The 21554-nt window shown below is 38.8% G+C and overlaps 1 protein-coding gene across 2 annotated transcripts in view; it reads right to left on the bottom strand.

Moving 5' to 3' along the window:
• The window catches only part of LOC111324859 (polynucleotide 5'-hydroxyl-kinase NOL9), a 19293-nt gene extending 1182 nt beyond the window's left edge, over window positions 1-18111 (bottom strand). The window contains exons 1-15 of one of the 2 annotated variants that reach the window (XM_088760151.1): window positions 17547-18111; window positions 15083-15143; window positions 14007-14354; window positions 12104-12169; window positions 10577-10676; window positions 9769-9859; window positions 8136-8233; window positions 7215-7248; window positions 6142-6281; window positions 4688-4880; window positions 3283-3396; window positions 2711-2897; window positions 1916-1987; window positions 1167-1242; window positions 50-180 (exon numbers count right to left, since the gene is read on the bottom strand). In XM_088760151.1, coding sequence (XP_088616277.1) covers window positions 50-180; window positions 1167-1242; window positions 1916-1987; window positions 2711-2897; window positions 3283-3396; window positions 4688-4880; window positions 6142-6281; window positions 7215-7248; window positions 8136-8233; window positions 9769-9859; window positions 10577-10676; window positions 12104-12169; window positions 14007-14354; window positions 15083-15143; window positions 17547-17824 — 1989 coding nt within the window. In that variant the 5' untranslated portion in view covers window positions 17825-18111. The remainder of the gene's footprint in view (window positions 1-49; window positions 181-1166; window positions 1243-1915; window positions 1988-2710; window positions 2898-3282; window positions 3397-4687; window positions 4881-6141; window positions 6282-7214; window positions 7249-8135; window positions 8234-9768; window positions 9860-10576; window positions 10677-12103; window positions 12170-14006; window positions 14355-15082; window positions 15144-17546) is intronic. The other variant, XM_088760152.1, reaches the window with a different exon arrangement.
• Window positions 18112-21554: the final 3443 nt, after the last annotated feature.

The following is a 21554-nucleotide window of genomic DNA, read 5'->3' as shown; positions in this document are numbered from 1 at the left end:
CTTTTCTCAATCCAAAATGAACTCCAGGAAAATGATCAAGTAAACTCACCGACAGCATAATTACAGCGGGAATTTCGATGTTTCCTTTCAGTAGAGCGTTTACTTGTTGAAGTCTGTCTAATGTTAATGGTGTCAACACGTACAACAATTTCCGCCCAGGATCAATATTCCTCACGATTCCTAGAAGGAATTAGACAACAGACACAGGAAAAAAAAAAAAAAAAAAACGATAAAAATAAAAGAAATGGCACAATACGTAAACTGGCACTTGTTTCTCTCAATAACTTGCAAAAACAAAAAAAAAGATTTATATTCTAGATACCTAAGGTTCAGACAAGTCGTTTTAAATCAGTTTTTATTAATAGATGTCTTTTCAATAGAAACTAATTTTTTTCCCTTATTCCTTCTATTGTCATGTTAATTGTTGCACGTCTGTTTGCACAATAATTCTTAATAAAGACCTTTATTATTATAATGAAAAATTCGTCGATTGGATACTTGTTTTCCTTCAACTTCGTTCCCAGGGTCTGAAGCGGGGACTCTGGGGGGCGGGAAGATGAGAGACCCTGGGAACGAGGTTGATTTTCTTTTATCCTGTCGCTCCGCTGAGTGATCGAGAAAGGATTTCTCCTTCCAGTGTCGATACAATATCCAGCAAAAAAGTGATGAGAATAAAGAAAAATAACAATAAGGGATTGCTTGATCCAATACCACAGTCTCCAAACTAACATAATAAGAACTGTATGGCAGCGATTAAGGAGAATTGCTATCGAGATCTTGGGAGAGAAAAGGTTTACGAAATTCAGTCAAGCTTTTCTATGAAGTAAATCATTATATCCCACAGAATCATTTTTGCTCAATTTCCACGAGAGATTGTTCGCTGTGAGGTTACACTCACGTGGAGTTTTTCAGAAAAAAGCTTCGACTGTGGCGTAGAGAATGTTCGTTTATCAAATCCGTATTGCCAAGATCTGATTGCTAATTCTGCCATCTAGCTGCTACATATTTCCTTCTAAATTAGTTACAAGAATTTGGCTTTAAATCAAGATAACAACTTCTACCGGATCCGTTTGAGTATTCTCATTACCTGTTTGACGGACAACGCACGCATATTATAAGAAGAAGTCACATGTTTACCACCTCTGGGAGTTTAATGGTTAGCTTACCAAGACCGATGCATTCTGCAACAAGACTCTCTGCCAAGAAGAATGGTGTGTTATTGTTATCCCCAATGCCATGCATCTGAAAAAAAAAAGGGTAATTGTACCTAAGGCTTTTGCAGTTTGCTTCGCAAAGTTGACGACGCACATTCATAATCCCACGGCGGTGGAAAAGCCACACGCTGTGAGATTTAAATACAAAAAGTTGCACCGAAAACAGCGATAAAGTGACTCCCGTGATAGGGCTCCGATTTTCCCACTCCGCCCACACGTGTGAAAAACCAACAGGTTTTCCCTCTGATTTCTCCTCTTCAAGGAAGTATTGTTTTCTGTTTTTTTTTTTTTTTTTTTTTTTTTCGGTTAAGAGGAGTGCCTATAAACAGGGGCAAGTAACCTTGGGAAAATAGCAGACGTGACATTTTTCCTGACTTGAGGAACAAGTTAAAAGGTTTGGTGGCAAACTGGTAAAGGTGGGTGCGAATTCACTTCGCTTCAGGAGGCGAGTTTGCAAACGTGTGGTAGAAGGCGAATCTGCAATAAGAAAAAGCGTCCATAAACTTTACACTTTTATATTGTTTAACTCTGATTGGATTTCTGTTCCTCCAATCTAGTAGTCATCACTTTTTTGTAAACTAGTAAACTAGTCATGATTTCTTCAAATACTAAAGCGAAGCTACGTATTAACCACGTCTGGGAGTTGAGCGGCTTCTATTTAAAATATTTGCGGTATGGATTACAATCTCAAAGTGTTGTACCTCGTCTGTTTCAATCTTGGCCAGTCCCACGACACTCGCATTTATTGAGAAGAGAATTTGATCCCAAGGAACCTGCACCATGGAAGTTATAAAAAGTCAGTAGTCAACTGTACGCTCAAAGGAGAAGTGTGCTCCAAAAACTAGACTGTCTTTATCGCTGCCTTTTAAGATTCCAATGTGTAACCTTCTCTTTCACACTCTGTTTTCAAATATTCTAAAACCCTTGGAAACTTGCTTAGCAGCCTAACCTCTGTGGTTTGCTTACTCTTTAGAATCACAAAAAGCGTTGAGAAGAAATTTTCCATATATGCTTTTACGCGGCTGAGGCAGAAGAAAACGCATTTTTCGGAGCAAAGTTCTCCTTAAAAATTATATATCAAGTTGGGCTCAGAGGCCTCAAAAGGTAGTAATCAATATTTTAGTATCGTAATGAACTTCAGAGCTAAATTTAATCAAACGATTCAATCAGACTCATTTAGTTCAAAACAAACCATGACTAATGAATGACGGTGGTATTCAATGAGTGACATAGGCATACTCGGAGAAAACGAACTCCGAGTGCTCCCGATAGGAGTCGATCCGACGACCTTCCGATTATGGTTTTGGATGCTTTACTGCTGAGCTACAGGAAACTGATGGCAGGCGATTCCGTTAAAATAGGCCCATCGTGACAAACTTCTTGATTACTGCTAGGTTAGGAATGTCGATATGTGAAGCTTCTACGCAATGATGACGTAAATAAAAAGGTAAAATTTAAACCATAACTAATCCAGATCTGCTCTCATTCATTATTACCTCTGTGTGAATGACATGTACGGCGACACAATTCCAAGGAATTTGATAAGGGATGCAGGACATCAAAGCTGTTATATTAACAGCCGGTAGACCTTCGCGGGCTTCGTTTATTGTGTTGTTCGTTACTATCCGACTGAAATAGGCCAACAATGCCAAACTGCGTTGATCAGATGGTCTGAATTTTGATCTGAAAGGGAAAGAATGTTCATGTCAATGTCGGCCTAATGGCTACTGCGGCAGACTTTGAGTCGAGGGGTCTAGATTCTAGAACTGGCCGCGTCACTGTGTTGTGTTCTTGAGCAAAACGCTCACAGTGCCTCACTCCACCCTGGAGTATACATGGATACCGCAGAACTGACAGGAAAGCCCAATGGCAACGGCCAATCAGATGAAAGGAAATGCCAAATACCTGCGGGCGACCAGGTCGTGATTGGTTCTAGTTTTTCATCTGATTGGCTGAGAGAGTGGCGCGTGTTTTCTGGACCAATCACAGAGCGAAGTAAAGCAAACTCATGTAACCTCGGATAACTATCGACACTCACTTGAAACTTGCTCTACATGCTTGTACTTACGTTGACGGATCCGGCCCTTTTGATTCAGACGTGCTATCTATTTGTAACACCACTGGTTTGAACGACAAGCCACAACTACTTTGCTCATTCGCATCAACGTACACAGTTCGGTCGCTAAAAAAATTAAAGAAAAATTGTCCCTTCAACTAATAGATTCAGTAATGCCGTGCGTCTGTTTAACAATAGATCACAGATGACGTTCAACTACAGTAAGAACAAAATGTAGCGCACGAGGTGCAGCCGAGTGTGTCACTGATTTTCTTACCGCATTTTGATGGGACCTTAAGCAGTCAGGACGCGGGACCTTAAGCGGTCAGGACTACAACGCCGAGGAAGACGTCGATTAAAAATGAATTTCTGTTTTTGGTTAGAATTTCGAAAATGGCTGCATGTGTTTACCATCTCTTTAGGTGGCACACGTCAACTTCAGCCTAACGTACGCTTTGTATAAGCAGCGTTAAGTTCCAAATGAAAATTCAAACAATTTGCCGTCGCGGTTTTCGTTCGGAGACGACGCAGATATTGATGATTTCACGTTGTTGTTTTGCGGATGAAGGCTAACAAATGAACAAAGTTTTAAATTGCAGGTGCAGCCGAGTGTGTCACTGACGTCCTTACCACATTTTGACGTCTTCGGAAATTACCAAAATTTGCGTCGGCTGCGAAAGGAAACCGCGACGGCAAATTATTTTAATTGCCATTTCGAACTCAACGCTTTTATGCGTTATGCTGAGGTTGAGCAGTGGCGCTACATGAGACGGTAATCACATGCAGCCATTTTTGAAATTCTAATTAAACGCAGAAATTCATTTTTTAATCGAAGTCTTCCTTGGCGTTGCCGTCCTGACTGCCTGAGGTCCACAATAGGGACCTTAAGCAGTCGGCAACCCCGAGGAAGACGCCGATTGAAAAATGAATTTCTGTTTTTGGTTAGAATTACGAAAACGGCTGCATGTATTTACTGTCTCTTACGGTGGCATACCTCAAGTTCAGCATAACGTACACTGTATATAAGCAGCGTTGAGTTCCAAATGGAAATTCAAAACATTTGCCGCCGCTGTTTCGTTCGCGGACGACGCAGATTTTGGTGATTTCACATTGTTGATTTTCAGAGGACGGCTGAGACGTATTTAGTTCCCAACCTCCATCTCATGCAAGTGAGGCTAGGGGTGATCTCGTTGTGAGAGACGTGAGAGCTCGGTAATAATCACCCCCCCCCCCCACCCTCACCTCCTCCTTATTTTTTACTGTCGGTCAACCCCTTAGTACAAATTTCTTTCTCCCCCAGCTTTCCGCATCAAAGACGATGGCCATGATTTTCGCTAAGAAAACACTGAGCACCCCTTCACCATAATTACGCTCTGCAGGCTAGTCTCATCTCTTTCTTCTCAAGAGCTGTACTAACCTCTGATTGTCTTCATGACCAATTTCCTCATCAGCATCATCTGTAAACGCCCACCCAGGTGTATTCATTAAGAATTCCTCTGTTATAGCTGGCATGTTCTTGATAATATTTTCTTCTGTTGTATAATTGAACTGGATGATGTGCGAAGGTTTCACCATCCGAATCACGTCTAACAGTAAATGAACTCCCATACCTTGGATCAAAAAATAAATTACATGATTAGCAGTTCAATTCATGCCATGATTTTTCATCGAGTTCATCATTTACAGACCGTGTTCACCTTTTCCCTTTTCACCCATCTGTGCTCCTGCTTGGTGTTTAATTATCATTTTTCCATTTCCTACCCATTTCTTTCCAACAGGTAATGTAACTTTACATGTCACGTAAAATGACCTCTAGGACTTTGTCTAACGTGGCTGGTTTGAAAGCAAGCTAAGAACACATGATAAGCATTTCAACTCTTCCAATTAGCTCGTTGGATTTCGGGTTGTCTTTACAAGGAGAAATTACATGTTAGTCACTACATAAAGTTAGAGCATCAACGGCTTCCGTTCCATAGTTGACTGTCTGGATAAAATGAATAATTATGATCTATCTTCTCGGGAAACAATTGGGATGGATTGCTAGCCAGCGGCGGATCCAGGATTTTTTTGAGGAGGGGGTGCACCACTAAAGAATGGCGTGACTGACTGGTGACCGAACGTAAACAATTTGTTATAGCGGATACGACGAAGGCATTTGCCCTGGCAGTAACATAATTATGAGCTGCTTAGAATATTTACGCCGTTTAACATAAATTCGTTTAACATAAAGCCAGCGGCGGATCCAGGATTTTTTTGAGGAGGGGGTGCACCACTAAAGAATGGCGTAACTGACTGGTGACCGGACATAAACAATTTGTAATAGCGGATACGACGAAGGCTTTTGCCGTGGCAGTAACATAATTATGAGCTGCTGAGAATATTTACGCCGTTGAACATAAATTCTTCCACCTCGTCTCTTGCTCTACTTCAACACTAAAAAACCACATATTTTTTTTTCTTGCAGAATACCACTTGTATTAGAAAGCCGCAGGCCATCTCAGGGGGGGGGATGTGCACCCCCTGCACCCTCCCCCTAGATCCGCCCATGCTAGCCGAAGCTCTTTTTTAAAGGCCAAAAAAGAAAAAAACGACCGAACATGTAAATCGAAAAAAACTTAAATTTATAAAAGGGGATTAACTGTAGAGCTGCATCAGAGAGAGGAGGTGTGGGGAAGGGATAATACAAGATAATTTGGCTTTATCAGCAGAGTTGATAATGTAATTTGACCACCGAAAAGAGTTTCTAAAGCAGTGACGTCAGAAGCATTAGACCTTCGTCAGAGGCAACAATAAAAAGTCCCCGAAAAATTTGTAATGGATGAAATTTTAATGAGGAAACAGAAATTGATCGATGCGACGTATTGTATTCACCTTTCACCCAGCCTTGTGTGTTGACAATCAGAGGGACCTTGCCCCTGGAATGATCAGCGTATGTCTTGTACACATCCTGGATACAGCGAATATACAGCTCTGGTTTGTCTTTAGAAGAATTGTCTCCGAAAAATACAGACCTGAAGGTGACAACCACACTTACATGACGGTATTTTAGAGCATTTTTAATTGCATGTTAAAGGTACGCAGATCAAGATTAAGTGGGGCCTACTGTCCTAAAAGCTAGGAAAAGTCCCGACTAAAACCAAATACTCTTTATTAATGGCAATAAAAATTAATACCTATTTACATAATAATCAAATTTAGTATAATTTCAGAGCCGAGCAAAGAGTTTCCAGCAATCTGATTGGTCGAGCGGTTCCTTCTATGACGCTATATAAACCGCTCCGCGCGGTTTATATAGCGATGTGTACCGCGCTTATATAGCGTCATAGTTATATAATATGTTAAAATAAAATGTTAATAAATGTTACTAAAATGTTACGATTTTAGAAATTTCTCTGTTCTTCAGCTCTGAAATTATACTGAAACAATTATTCGCCACAGGCTCGGTGAATATTGTCGAATAATCCCCTCGACTTCGTCTCGGGGATTATTCGACGATATTCACCTCGCCTTCGGCGAATAATTGTTAAATATAAGAAGAAAATAAGATGATGTATAAGCTTCCAAAAAATGTGACAAAAAGCTAAGCTAAAAAACTTGCTTTATAAAAAGTCTAAAAACATCGTATTAGGTATAAATGACTAGTGATTAGTTGGGTTAAAGTAAAATGCGTTCAGTAAATATGGGGACATTCACACATTATCATGGAATGCAATGAACTTAAGACACAAAATCGAGTCCCCTGAAAAACTGCAATGGAGTAGCTAAGATAATCATGTAAGTGATTCTGGGCTATGCGTTTCGATTCGTTCCATGACTGACAAAATAAATGGTATTCAGAAATTTATTTAATATTTCTTCACTTCCTCTTTTTTTTTTCGCTTTTTTCTTCGAAGCAAGCTTCTCTAACATTAGGGTTTATATGAGAATTATATAACGTTACTGACCTCTCTGGTGATCTGAGATGAGTGAAAGGAGGACCTGGGAGGAAAAGATCAGATGAATACTGTAATTCTCCCTTCAGGCATATTTATGTTCTCTTGTAAATCAGTTGTGAGAATTTCTTTATAAAAACAGACAATGTTCATAGCTGATAGACTTATATTTTTCTCATCATACGTTGGCTGGATAGTGTATTAATTTAATATACGTAGTTATGAGGGGAAAAAAGAAATTAATTTTTGAAAGTTCACGAGGGGCCCAGGTAAAGCAGAGAAGAGCAGCAGCAAAAGCATGGCACTAGTACAATAACGTAGACCCATCAGAGGGGAGCTTAAAAGGAATAATAGAGGCTCCTTACAATACACCACAACATTAACTCTTTACAACCTAACATCAGCATGCATATTCTCCATACCGTTCTCTATTCATTTCTAAAGGTGTTGACAAGAAGAATTTGTTTACCAATCAATAGCTTCTTTACTTAGTAACCATTTCCTTTATTATTGTAGCATTAATGTTAGATTCAGGGGTGATATTGAGGAGAAAATAGATGCAGAAAGATGACTTTTTGTTCGTCTATTCAAGAGCGTGCGACAAAGAAAGAATTTTAAGTCCCCATGACGAATCGAGCCTCAGACCTTGGGATTTCCGTGCTCCGATGCCCTACCTGCACTAAGCTACAGAGACTATGGTGAGCAAGGCCCATTACAAAGTTCATATTATGACACGCATCCTGCAGGCTACTAGGATCGACAATGTCGAGAAATTAGATGTTTGTCCTCTCTTAGGGGTTAAGAGCTTTCCGATTTTTAGCCTGAGTCTTCTACAGCTGAAAATATTTCCAGAAGGTTTACCCTCAGTTCAAAGTTTTATTTTCCCAAGTCTTGTTAAAGTCATGAAATGAATCCAATTAGATGTTTACTTACCCAGCAAAGAGGTACCAACTTTATGAAGTGAAATCAAACCAGGTGGAGTGAATTCTGTTTGTCCTACATCGCACTCAAGGAAACAAATTTCCCTGTGACTGTGGAAGAAGGGAAATAAGGGAATTGTGAGTGGAGTCCCAGTGTTGTCATTAGGAGCCGGTAGGCGGCGGAAACCCGCCGGCTGTCAGGCCATTTTACGCCGCCTACTTTATGACCAGAAATTTTGTAATAGTGAGATTTGTCTTCCCAAGAAATCTTTTTTGTAAATCTGTGACTTACTTTAGTGATCATTCTCTTGTATATATCTGATGTTATGGAAGAAGGAAAAAACTGAAAACTTGTACAGGAACTATTGTGCAAAAACTATCAGTGGTGTTGACAGAATGAGTAATATAAATGCGTGACCGTCATGAAGCACGAAACCATCGCAATTAATTCACATGTGCGTTGATGCTTCAAAAATCGAAAATGATGGCCAGCGAAGAAAGCGATCTCTTCGTGATTACTTGTCAAGTCAATTGAAGAAGACAAAATCTAGCAAAAAAAGAGAGCCACCAAGATAAGAGGTAGTTTCGATTGCTGTCAAATATTATAATTGTGAAGCTCCTGAAGCATTTAATACCACAGATAAACTGGCCCCATTTGTTAAAATACAGTGGCAAATTATCGCTGATCCACTACATACTTTCAAAAGAGCTTTCAGAGGGTTGGAGAAGGAAGTGTCTATAAAGATCTTTTTCACCTTGCTGAAACTGTTGTGTCCATTCCACTCTTAAGATTTCAAAGGCAGGAAGATTTTCCATTGTCGTAAACATGTACCGTTAAATAATTTAACTTCTCATTGGAATATGTTCTTTCTGGTTCAGGACAGAGAGACTTTAACTGCTTTTGTAGAATCGCAGAATAGAACATATAATTTACGTTATTCGACAGAGACATGACAACAATTTTGAAGGAAAATTTTGTTCTTTTGTTTATGATTTCGACAGAGATATGCGAACATTAAGTTCTGTGATTTAAAATGTCATTCCAACCATACACGTGGCCGTCAAAGTTGCTGCTAGATTGTTGGTTTTTTTTTAAGGATTTTGCAACGTTAGAAATGCTCACCAAATATGGACCTTTTGGAATGCTTGTCATTAAACCCCTCAGACAATCCTAATTAAAAAATAAACTAAGGTGAATGTTCCGTGATTTTGCAAACCTTGCAGCATTTGGTGAGTGATTTCCAGATATTTATCAGTTGTGATGTTTAGAGATGACAGGAAATACTTTGATGAATGAAACATACCCTTATTTTAAATAAAAACGTGAAGCTTGTGTCCAGAGGGTTTTTATAGCGATAAACAGGGAAATTGAATTTAACATCAATGTCTGGCTAAAAAAAATGCTACTCAAACATGCCCCAGAATGCTGGAAAATGCATCTCAGAGAGTTTCAAATTTCAAATTTTTCCAGGGGAACACACCCCCAGACCCCCCTTGAGGGGCATGTTGTGCAGCCGCCTACTCAGTTCAGATAAGACACCTACTACATTTTCTAGTGACAACCCTGACTGGAGTGGCACAATTTACCGAGGCAAGAAAAACTTACTGTTATGCAGCAGAAGTAACTAACTCAAATGTATAATTACCTATTCAGAAGAAAGTTTGTTAAATATCTTGCAAATGTTGACTTCCCCACATCTCGTCCACCACAAATTAAAACAACTGGGGTATTTACTGCTGATCAAAATACATGACTTTAAAATCAGAATTTCAACCCTAACCCTGCAGGAGACGGTGCCGACGATTTATTTGTCCTTATGCGAGAAGACTAGAATATCTAACCATTTCTTGATATTATAGAAAGGTAGCACATTCTCCTCAGTTACTTTAAGACCTTGAGTGTTGATCCGGCCAGGGCTTGAACCCTCGACCTCCCGCACAACAGTCCAGCACTCTACCAATTGAGCTAACCATGAGGGGGGAACCAGAACACTAAGGCAGTGGCAGGAACTGACTTCTTTCAACCCTTCAATTCCTACAAGTGATTAGCAAGTAACTTCTCCCTATAATATCCATACATTATCCATCAAACAGGTAATGAGAATACTCAGACTTATCCGGTGGAAGTTTTTATCTTGATCTAACACCAAATTCTTATAACTAATTCAGTGGCAGCTAGAGGGGAGAATTAACAAGCAGATCTTGAGACAGAGCTAAGGACAAATCAACACATCATTTGAACATATAGGGCTTGACACCAAAAGTAGCCAACTTAAACCACAGACTGGTAGAAATTCAGTTTTGGCTAGATAGAGGCTTTATATTTCCACTAGCCAGTTTAGCTAGTAAACAAACTGAAATTGTTGTAACATCTAAGTTGTCACTTGCCACTTGGCTTAAGTAAATTGAAAAGTTTGTGTAAAGCCCTGACATATCCTACATTTAACAGGTCACCTTCCCCTGGAACACCTTCATCAGCACTTTGCAATGAGCTGGCTATAAGTTTCCACTCTTCAGGAATCATGAGAACATTACACCTTGATTCTGGGTTCAGCTGAAAAACACATTTAAAGATTATACTTTTATCAAAATTCATAAAATTCATAAAATTCATGATTTCCTCCTCCAGAGACTCGAAAAATATGACGATTATATTGATTTGCCTACTTTAATAGCACAACTATATGTATAAGACCCCAGCTTGTTCTGTTCTCTTGCTGTATCTTAAATGTATTAATGTAGTTGTAATTTGTCTAGAATTTTGAATCTCTTGCTCTCTAAATCTATTTATCTTATAATATAAGTATTAAACACTTCCTGCCTCGACTAGCCTTTGCTAACTGCGGGCAGTGCATATTTTTTGTAATATTGTCACAATAGTAATAATAATAAAACTTGAATAAACTTGAATCTGACATGCTAAAATATAATACACCATACAGAACAATAGGCTTTACATTAGAATCCATTACCCTCCCAGACATCAATACACATATTCTCCATACTGTTCTCAATACATTTCCTGAGGTGCTGACAAGGAGAATTTGTTTAACAATCAAGAACTTCTTTAGTTGCTGATCATTTCCTAAATTCTCATGACCTTAACATGTGATTCAAGGGTGATATTGTAAGGAGAAATTAGATGCTGTCACTCTTAAGAGTTACAGGGTTTAAGATAATTATATCAGAGCTAATGTTATCCCAGCTCTCAATCTGTAAGTGACAAAACAGTTTTGCAGTTAGCAGGAATTATTACTGTATGTGGATCACCTGTTCAACTTATATTGCAGGCTGCATCATCTTATAAGTATAGGTAATAATTATGATTTCGAGAGAAATTTTGTGTATTAGGTACTAATAGATTTTTCAAAATAACAACAAACTTGCAGGAGCCCATTGGGGAAGTGTAATTTGTAGTCTCATAAATTGCAAGTGCTTATTTTACCAAATTACACAAGAAATCATGTTTTGTTTTGTTTTTTTTTTTCCATAAATTACATGATAAACACATTAAAGAAAGTAAAGACAGACGAAATTTGTAATTTGCACTCATGTTACAACTTTGCACTCATGTTACATTCATCAGCCAATCTGATGCACATATTAAGTTTTTCATGTCTATCAGTAAATACTGTAATTTGCCTGATTTTTCGTGCATTAGTCCTTTTTCTTACCCCCTGACAAAGTGCTAATGCTCAAAACTTCAGCTTTATTAATTCTCTACAGTTGCGGCCAATTTACATTATCAAATCAGTTTATAATTCCAAATTATCTTGTAAAACCCCCACTGACACAGCACCCCCCCCCCCCACCCTTTAGATCTTTACCCCCTTTATTCATGCATTATCTCACTGTCAAGGATAACTAAATACATGTAGGTTCCACTCCTACATATGGACCTGTTTGATTTGAATTAAACTTAGCATCACACTATATACATTACAAAACTGGGGGAGAAGAATATATCTAGAGATTCCTTACAAGAATGAATCCTAGCGCAGCAGTCCTCTTCTTTAAAGCCAGTTCTGTACTGCTTAAGGAATAACCCTGCAATTAATTCACCATGGGTTAACCTTCATACCCTCACAGAGGGGGGCATTGCAGCCCCTGGGAAACCGAAAACCCGAGAAAAAAACCTCCAAAACTGAAAAACCGACGAAAAAAGGCAGCAAAACCGAAAACCGAATGCAAACCTGACAAAACTGCTAGATTTTCACCTTTAAAGGGGTCAAAAAGGAAAAACCAAAAAGCCCATCAGAGTATTCGTGAAAACCGAAAACCAAATGCAAAAACATGTAAAATCTGCAAACCGTTCTGAACATCAAAAACTAAAAAATTGAACCTTTTTGGCCTAAAAACCGAAAAACCAATCCAAAAAAACAGTCAAAACCGCAAAACTAAAAATCCCAAAGCCCCCCTCTTAACACCAGTAGCAAACAGTTTTCCTTGAGCTTTGCTCTTGGAAAACTGTTTGTATCTCAGAACAGATAATGTCTGCAGATAAATATCTAAAGTATGTGTATTTTCCTGCTAAAGGGAGGCTGTTGTTTGTATGTCCAATTCACCATCAGCAAATAATAATTGTCAGATATGTATAGCCATTAAACAAAATATTAAAAAACAAACCCAATGAACACAAAATAAAGAAATAGAGAAATGTATCAAGAACACAGTAACATTACAGTGTTGGTTACACAGTTGTACATGTAGCAAAAGCATCTACGTGTGAAGGTGTAGTCTGATCGTCCGGGTGAGTGTAGTCCTGAGAAGGACTGTTGTCGGTGGCAGTGACTGACGTTTTGACAACCTGTGCGGAAGTCATCATCAGAGTCAAGTGAATGATTGTTGTCAGTAGAATGTTCTTATTCCAGTTCGTGTGAAATGATCGGTTGGTTTTGCCGTGATGTTATTGGCTGTAAGACTCAAGTGACGTAAGTCGGTCGTGATTGGTCTGTTTCGGTCTGTTGGTAAAGCTAGGTTGTTCTTTTTCGGTCGTTTGTGATGTTTATGTCGTGAATTAGTTGTTTGTATGGAGCGGGTAGTTGTTGACATCTGTTTAGGGGAGTCTGTTCTAAGTTAGTAAACCAGCTTTCCAGAGTCAGTCGTTGAAAATAGTCAGTGCTGTAGGTTAGGCATTGCGCAGAGTCCCAGTCAATGTTGTGGTTGGTAAGTCGATGGTGTTCAGCAATGTGATTGCTGACATCACCTTTCCTCGTCGCCCGTCTGTGTTCAGTCAGTCTTGTTGTGAGGTTTCTGCCAGTCTCACCGATGTAGGAGGCTTGGCAGTCGGAACAATTGATCTTATAAATCGTTCCCTGTCTGTTCCTCGGTTCGTCTTTGTCTTTAACGTTGGTTAGTAACTGACGTAGTGTGGTGATGGGTTTGTGGGCGACGCGGATATTGAAGGGTAGTAAGATGCGCGAGATGTTTTCAGACATGCCTTTTATGTACGGTATGGTTGCTGTAGTCGTAGGGGTTGCGGTGTCATTTGTTTCGGTAGTGGTAGTGGGTCGGTGAGTGTTTCGTTGGATGAAGTCGTTGTTGTAGTTGTTCTTCGTAAAAACACGGTGAAGGTATTTGTTCTCGTCGGATAAGCTGTCTGTCGAGTCACATACTAGTTGTGCACATCGTGTTAGAGTTCTGATAGTTGTGGCTTTGTGTGATGTAGGGTTGTAGGATGACTCGTCTAGTAATCTGTCGGTGTGTGTCGGTTTCCTATAAACTGTCGTTCGTAATGAGTTGTCGTTGTGGCTTACCAGGCAGTCTAGAAAAGGAAGTTTGCCATTTTCTTCGACTTCTCTGGTAAACTGTATGTCAGTGTTTTGTTCGTTAAGGTGGTTGTGGAATGCGTCAATTTCAAACCATTTACTGCAAAAGCATCTACCTTGTCAAGTTCTGGGTTAAAGATTTCCTCATAGTGTTGACAGCTGGATACAAAGCTTGTCTCAACAGTTTGTAATGATGAAATTAATATCACTGCAGCTGCTTTCTTAGCTCTTTTTATAGTTTTTTGGATCAAATCTGAGGACTGCTTTTGAAGAGTTCCTTTCAAGATTCTTTTTTTTGCCTCCAGTGTGATTTTGGTATCATTTAACTCACACAAAGAAATAAGGCTTGATGAACTTGGTGAAAAGACTTGGACTGCTCCATGATCAGGTCCAATATTTGAACCAAGAATGTTCACAACTCCAATTAATACTTTGACACTGGCCATTCCTTTCAAGCAAACTCCCTAAAAAAAAAAACAAATCAATCTGCATTATGGATGAACACATTCAAATACAATTACTTAAACTAGAAATGAAATGAAAATTATAAAATGAAAGGGGTATAAACCAATGATAGCTCTTAAGTTTATTTATTAGCTAAGAGTAAGATACCGTGGGCATCCAGGGCTCAACACTAACAGTAGCCCACTAGCCACAGACTGGCAGAAATTCAGTTTTGGCTAGAGGTTTTATATTTCCACTAGCCAGTTTGGCTAGTAAACAAACTGCAATTGTCATACCATCTGAGATTTCACTAGCCACTTGGCTAGTAAAAAGTTAGTGTCAAGCCTTGGGCATCACCTCACTGTAAGGGAGAGGGAGGGTGGGTTGTGGGGGGGGGGGCATCGTGCTCCTGTGGGAAATTGTGACAAAATAAAGCATCAAAGACGTGTATTCCGTTTTTCTGAGCAAGAATTTTGGCTGTTGGAAAGTGTTTGAAATAAGTACAAAGGGAACAGGGAGTAAATCAAATTTAGAATGATTATTAATTCTATGGGTCTTTTAACTAAAGCAAAAGTTTGGTTTCTCCAAATCAATGGTTTAAATCAGAAACTTTAATAGCATGAGAAATAATAGTTTCAGTGTGAGAACCCAAGATTGAATTTGTTTGTGTGAGTCTCAAGCTCAATGTCCGAGTCTTGAGAACTCTGCTCAACCCTCAAGTGGAAAATACACTGAGCCACATCCACACCTGTCCTTTGGAAAGGAAAAGCAGACAAGCATTTTCCAGGTCATCTGAGAGAGACAATATGCTGTAAAATAAAGAAACAGAGACGAAATTTAACTCAGTTTTTCACATCCAATAAATCAAAGTCACATAATATAAAATTATTTAACAGAGAATGTGAGAGACTGCAGGTAGCATTAGTGTAGTGTATTGTACCACAAGTGTGAAAAGGTTGTGTGTGTAGGCATCCTGTGAAGCCTAGCAAAAGTTGTTGTTGTGGTACTCATTGGCTGCCATGTGGATAGTGTGTGGATTAAAGTATTGAAATCAAAGAACATCGAAGGTTTTTATTGCCATAATTTATATCCAAATATCACAATTAGGACAGTCAAAAGGGTCTACAGCTGTACATAATGTTATGACTGCTGCCATGGAGCAGTCCATAGCACATGGCAGTTGAATGCAAAGGTTTTTTTTTTAATGTTCTTGTTACACCTTGGAATCGCTGAGGTGCATGGTACTACAACCACAGCAACATCACCATGCACACATGAGTTCAGGACTTTTGGCCATAATTATTGTACTTTGTGCACACAGCTAACAATGGCTCTACTTGTGTATGATCTTATTCAGGGGTTTCATTAATTTTTTCAGCAGGAAGGCAACTGGTTTTCACAGGCGGGCAAAACTTTTTGAACTGAACTTCTTTATAAGATAACCCTTCCTCCAGATTGTTAAACCAGGTGGGCAAAACCATCCTTACAACCGGTCAATTTGGCCGGTGCCCGGCCCTTGATGAAATCCCTGCTTATTCAGTTTTACCATAACCTGCAGGCTAAGCAGGTCACTTCAGCAGGTTACCCTGTTTCTGTCGTTCAAGCGGGTTACCACTGCGCCAACTTATTGATCGACATTCAGCACTACAAACATTGCATAAGGAAGATTCTGACCACATTCCATTCACTCTCACATTTCACCCTCACAACCACTCAGTTAAATCCATCATTCTTAAAAACTTTAAATTACTTCAAAACGATCCAGAGACAAGCACTATCTTTTCGCAGCCTCCACTCATTTCATTCAAACGCAACAAAAAACATAGGCATTTTTTGGTCAGAAGTTCTTTTCAGACTAATGGCCAACCAGGCACTTTTAAAGGCGCTCGTGCATGATGCAAAACATGTCCTTTCATTCACAACACTGATAAAATATCGGGACCTAAACGATCCATTAAGATCACCAATCACTTCACGTGCACCTCTGCCAATGTAATCTATTGCATATTAACTTGCACTTATTGCAAAAAGATATACATCGGCGAAACAGGCAGAAGACTAGGTGACCGATTCCGAGAACACCTTCGAGATGTGGAAAAATATGACAAGGACACATCGAAACTAGTTGCTAGGGATTTTAATTTACCTAATCATTCTAAGCAACATATGGCAATCTGCGGTCTTTCCTTACACTTACGTAACACGGAAAGCTGTAAAAATCTTGAACAAAAGCTCCTCTTTCAAACTGGCAGTCTAAATCTCACAGGGATCAACGAACGCTTTTCATTCCACTAATTCATTCTTGTTTTTCTCGTTGCCATGTTCCCAGCAATAACGTAGCTCCATTTTCTGCCTTCAAAAGCACACACAACCCACAATTCCTCTATTCGCTCTGACGAAGGGCTAACGCTCGAAACGTCAGCTTTTGTAATCGTTACAGTGGCCAATTTACCATTTCAACTTTGTTGATATATCCAAATTATTTCTTCAACACTGCTCTACAATTAACAATTATTCGCCGAAGGCAAGGTGAATATCGTTGAATAATCCCTGAGACGAAGTCGAGGGGATTATTCGACAATATTCACCGAACCTGAGGCGAATTGTTTTAGTATAATTTCAGAGCTGAACAACAGAGAAATTTCTTAAATCATAACATTTTAGTAACATTTATTAACATTTTATTTTAACATTTTATATAAACCGTGTGGAGTGGTTGTCATAGCGTCATATAAGGAACCGCTCGACCAATCAGATTGCTGGAAACTCTTTGCTCAGCCCTGAAATTATTCTAATGGGGTATAGAAATAGTAGTAGATTGAATAATTTTGCAAGAAAACCAATCAAGGCTACGAAAGGTTTCCTTTTACTAAGCACTGAGGTCTAAAGGGAATTCATCAGTATTACTGAGGTAATTTTTCCATTTCAAGCTGAAGTTTGTTGTGTATTCAAACATGCGGCAAGATTTCCATATAACCCCATACTTCATTATGCATGCATTCAATTCTTGGATAAAGGAAAACTGAGGCAAAACAACAGATTTCCTTTGGAACTATGGCTTTGTTTTTTACTTGTATGGGGTTATACCGAAATCTTTCCAAACACGCTAATTTCCAAAAATTGAACAACTTTTTTCTGTTCAGATGACTGACCTAACAGCTCTCCCTACATACTGAAAATGTATTCGTCACAAGATAGTATGGAAAACTGACCTTTTAAGAGTTAGGGTTGTGCAAGCATCTTGGCTTTCTTCTTCTTCTTCAAGTTTATTTGAAGAACCACTTGATTTGGAAATACTCGGTTCAGTGTCTTTCCGAACCCGTTTCGTCTTCACCATTTCCTCGGTAGGATCACTGTCTTTCCGAACACGCTTTGTCCTCACTTTTGCCTCGCCATCGGTAGGATCACAGTCTTTCCCAACTCGCTTGGTCTTCACCTTTTTCTCGGTAGAATTTTGCGTTAGACGCCTCTTTCGTCCAGCTTTTGGCATTTATAACAATTTGGCTTATTGATTCCTTAAAAAATACGATTCAAGGCATAATCTTTTATGTTTCAGTAAGGTTACAAATTTCTAAAACAATTTGCGAAAATCTTGCGCTCTCTTCCGCCATCTTAAAATTAACTTGCCCCATTCCTCCCATGCACTACCCCTAAGCTAATTCACAGGTAAAAAGTTCATATAAGAGACGCTGAGCGTCCCCAGACTGTTCATGAAACGTATTTTCCTTTTTAATCCAGGGCCGGGTTGTTTGAAAGGGGGTTAATCTAGAATTAGAAGTTTATTTTGGCTTCAATTTCTCGTATTGAAGAGCACATAGAAGAGCTAATGCTTTGTTGGGTCTTCTCTCTATATGACTTGCAACTAATGGGAAAAAATTACAAAAGAAAAATTCCTTATTTAGCAGAGCTATAAAACTAATTTAAAAATTTACACTAACCCTGTGTTAAGTAAACTGTGTTTTGAACAACCCAGCCCAGAGTGCCCACCTGAATCACTTAGTTTCTTGAGTTTTATTTAAAGTATTGTACACAATCAATTAATTAATCATTCCATCAATTTTAACGTTATTATCTATTTACCCATGAATTAAACTTATCAGGAAGGAGGTAATATCTTGATCTTAATATATGGCTGTGTCTCACAAGGACTGGGAACTACCGAATTCACGAATTTGATTGGCTGAGATCAATATTAAAAGCGGTCTAGATTTTTCCGTTTAGATTGGCATCTAGACCGATCTAGGAAAAAAAAGGTACAAAGAATATAATGAATTGGCATATGAGACAGCCATATAATACACATCTTATTAACCGAGCTAGGTCGGTCTGTATGGGAGAATCTTGACCTTGGTCACTGGTACAGACCTCACTGCGTTCAGTCTGTACTGGTGACCTCGGTCAAGATTCTCCCATACAGACCTTCTGCTCGGTTAATAAGAACTAATTACACCAAACTCTCATAACTTATTTACAAGAAAATGTGTTAGGTACAGCTAGAGGAGAGAATTTACTACCAGGTCTTGGGAGTTAAAGGGAAGGTATGGTCTAGAAAAATTTTATCTTAATTAAAAGACTTTTTCCTCAGGAGTTCGAAAATAACTGCCATTTTTTCCAGTTTGCTTTGTATTAGCGACAAGAGCACTTTGAAGTTGCCCATTTTTACAACTTTCGTGGTTAGAAAATCGCCATCTTGGTTATTATGTCAGTTGTGACGTAGCAATAGTCAAACTTTGTTCAACGCTTTGTCCTAGTTGACCAGTTTGACCTTTGTGAAAACAGTTTCTAATAATCCTAATAATTGAAATGAGGTGAACTGTGGTGTGGTTGAATGCCAAAATACATACCAAAATTAAAAAAAAATGTGTAAGCCTCCACAAGCTACCGGAAAGTGAAATATTAAAGAAAAGTTGGCCGGCAAAAATAGCCCGCGAGGACGGCTTGCCAAACCCTACAAAACTAAGACTTCCAGCGAGATATACAGGTATGTAAGTTTTCCTTATTCACTCCCATCTGATGTCACACCGAATGAAAGACCATCAAGAGCTCCAAACTGTCGTCCTTTCAAACAATTGAAAGTGAATAATGACATCTATAAATATTCTTTTTATCCAAGGACAGTAGTTTTGGGGAACAATATATCTCTAAGCTCTTCTAACATTGTTAATTTAGATATATTTAGATCAAAAAAATAATGCTCTTTCATTTATTAGGTTGGTTTAGCCCGTACTAATTTTATCTTTACGCTATTTATATTATTTTGTTTTATCCAAGTTTTGTTTTTCTTATATTGTTAAACCTTATTGTTAAACTGTATATAAATACATTATTTAAATTTTATTCTTTGTAATTAGTCCTCCTAGTATAGTTTAGGTATCTCGATTAAAGATTAAAGACATACATTCTCGTTTTCCTTAGTTTCTTTTGACAGTTGCCGCAAGAGAACCACTCGCGATTTCCAAGACGTGAGCAACTAAGCGGGTCAATATTTCTTCTTGAAACTCATTTTTCTGACTTTCTCTCCCTTTCTCCTCAACAGAGGTATCGTCTTCCACTTAAGACGACCCATGTTTCGTTTGAAACATAAATGGATGTATGACACCCTCTCGGCAAGATTAAAATCCAAGTCGAGAATTTAATAAGTGGGCTTTTCTCGCCGCTATTTTCCTTGTTTACATCTACTTCAGCAGGGAATACAATTTAGCATGCTTGACTATTGCTACGTCATAGTTTCGTCATATAACAAAGATGGCGGATTTCAATTTGAATATACCGATTCTTGGAACGTAATTGTTCGCAATTAAAACGCTTTTAGCTCAATTGAATAGCCGGTTAGGACAATGCAAACAAGGAACTTTTGATATAAATACACTTTTTCTAGACCGTAATTTTCCTTTAAAGAGTTATGTAACCACTACATGCTCCACTAACGCCATCTTTGTCACTCTGTGATTCTCCCATCCTTTGACTGCATGAAGATAAGGAAGCATCATTTAAGTATCTAAAAACAATGATAAATTCATAAGCAATCTTCAAATTTTAGGAGATAAGGGAAAGACTCCTCTTGCTGTTAACAGTACGGCTTTTCTCATAACCCTTACTTTATTTACTAGGGTGAATAGTTTAGGTGGTTCCATAATACTTGAGGTAAATATTACTTCTCAATTGTTGCATTTGCTCCTGCGTTATCGGATCCATTTTCGTTGGACCAATAATAATGTAGCGTTTACGGCGACCAAAATCTAAATTCTCAAGTTTGAGGGCGTGTCGCTCCAAAACGCGGTTAACGAGGTGTTTGGGACTATTTTACTGATCGAAATGACAACCCAAAGTTGACTGTTTGCACGAATCTTTATTCTTGAAAGGCAATCGACCGCGAACCACAATCAATGACGAAAATAACGATTATCCTGACAGTCAATCAATCTATCGAACGATCGATCCTAAAATGTCGGTCCCGCTTGTGCCAGAGGTTGAGAAAACGAAAGGGCGAAAGTTTACCAAGGCTATTCAAAACTTACGAAGAACTGATTAAAGGGACGCTAAAATTGCCTTTTATATGCGCGTAGTGACGCTGAAAGGTCCGATTACAAAACCAATAAAAATACAGAAAAACAGATAAGTATTGTAACTATGTGGCTATCCAAGATCATTCTGAAATTAGTGAACTAATCAATAATCAATCAAAAAATGAGCCTTCTGGCTAATGTCCTTAACTAATAAGTTTGTGCTCCAGCCATAGAGAGCAATAATTGCCTTCATTCCAAGATCCTCCACAGGCTTGAAAATTGTCATGGACATTTTTGATAAAACGCTGGATAAAATCATCCAAAGAATTGTTCTTGTATGCTTCAAGCATCATCTTTAGTGACACACCAAATGAACTCAACCGTTGACAACCAGGGGGTGGGTAGATGATGAAGTCCAATGTCCCTCATTATAATCTGGTAGAGGCCGAGTAAGATATGTTCAGCTTTAAGCCCATTAACCAACGAAACATCCCTGTGGTACGGCCTCAAATTGTCGAAACCATAGTCCCTTGCTGCAACAGGACCCGGAAACAGATCTTTCCGGCAGGCTGAATATAATTCACGTAAAGATGACTCTGATGGAATACAGTTAGGCTTGTGTCTGTTCCAGTGTTGTTTCTGGCACGATTTTGAACAATAGAATGCATGCTGACACCCTGAACAACGCTTCGTGGCGCCTTCCTTGTCACAGGC

The sequence above is a fragment of the Stylophora pistillata genome, chromosome 5 (genome assembly GCF_964205215.1).
Source record: "Stylophora pistillata chromosome 5, jaStyPist1.2, whole genome shotgun sequence".
Classification (NCBI taxonomy): Eukaryota; Metazoa; Cnidaria; class Anthozoa; order Scleractinia; family Pocilloporidae; genus Stylophora; species Stylophora pistillata.
Note: the sequence above shows the minus strand (reverse complement) of the source record. Positions and strands in the feature narration are given on the sequence as shown.